The following is a 926-nucleotide window of genomic DNA, read 5'->3' as shown; positions in this document are numbered from 1 at the left end:
GTGTGTGTACGGTATTTATAATATATTTATATACATATATATGTATATATATATATATATATATCTGAAACAAAGTGTGATAGGTTTCATATAGGTGTGGACATCTTATACCTCAAATACTTTTGACCGGTACTTCTGTATGTGAGCGGTAGAGTATGGGCGCATGCGTGTGTCGAGCTGAGCTTCATGGCGTATATACTCGTGCATGTCTGATTGGTTAGTCATAGTAGGGTTTTAAGGTTTAGATTGAATACTTATTCACCTTGGTGTGATCGGTTTGTTCGTATAGGCTGCTATCGACCAGGGCCAAACTCTACCACGCACCGTCATTCTCCTAGAGACCGAGGAGGAGTCTGGTTCAGCTAATCTGCTATACCTTATGGACAAGGTCAAGGACACTCTAGGGGTAAGTGTATACAATTGCACGTGCGCATATATTTTTAAATAGAAGTATATATATATATATATATACAAACATACATATATATATTTATGTATATATAAATATATTTATGTGTATATGATGATATATTTTTATAATACATTGAAGTTGAATCCTGTTGTTAAAAGCGTAATTTTGCTAACAAGATATTCAGAGTGTTATTACTAATATATTGAACTTATATTAAGGTATATAGTGGGTTATTTCTACAATATTGAATTTATATTAATATCACGTGTTACGACTAATATATTGAATTTATATTAATATCACGTGTTACGACTAATATATTGAATTTATATTAAAGTATATAGTGTGTGATTACTGATATATTGTACCTAAATCATATTTTTATCCAGGCACCAGACGTCTGTATCTGTCTTGATTCCGAGACTGCCGATTACGATCGCATTTGGGTAACATCTTCGCTCAAGGGATTGGCTGCCTGCAACCTCAAGGTAAGACTGTACACACACACATATAT

At 33.3% G+C, this 926-nt stretch overlaps 1 protein-coding gene across 1 annotated transcript; it reads left to right on the top strand.

Moving 5' to 3' along the window:
- Positions 1-155: 155 nt before the first annotated feature.
- On the top strand, positions 156-900 carry SARC_17378 (hypothetical protein; the record flags this gene model as incomplete). Its single annotated transcript, XM_014288525.1, has 3 exons — positions 156-167; positions 290-406; positions 802-900. Coding segments are annotated over 3 exons (228 nt in total), but the record flags the coding sequence as incomplete, so codon positions are not given.
- Between the last annotated feature and the right edge of the window lie 26 nt (positions 901-926).

The sequence above is a fragment of the Sphaeroforma arctica genome, assembly GCF_001186125.1.
Source record: "Sphaeroforma arctica JP610 unplaced genomic scaffold supercont1.10561, whole genome shotgun sequence".
NCBI classification, from domain to species: domain Eukaryota; class Ichthyosporea; order Ichthyophonida; genus Sphaeroforma; species Sphaeroforma arctica.
The sequence above is the reverse complement of the archived record's forward strand: the minus strand, read 5'-3'. Positions and strand labels throughout refer to the sequence as shown.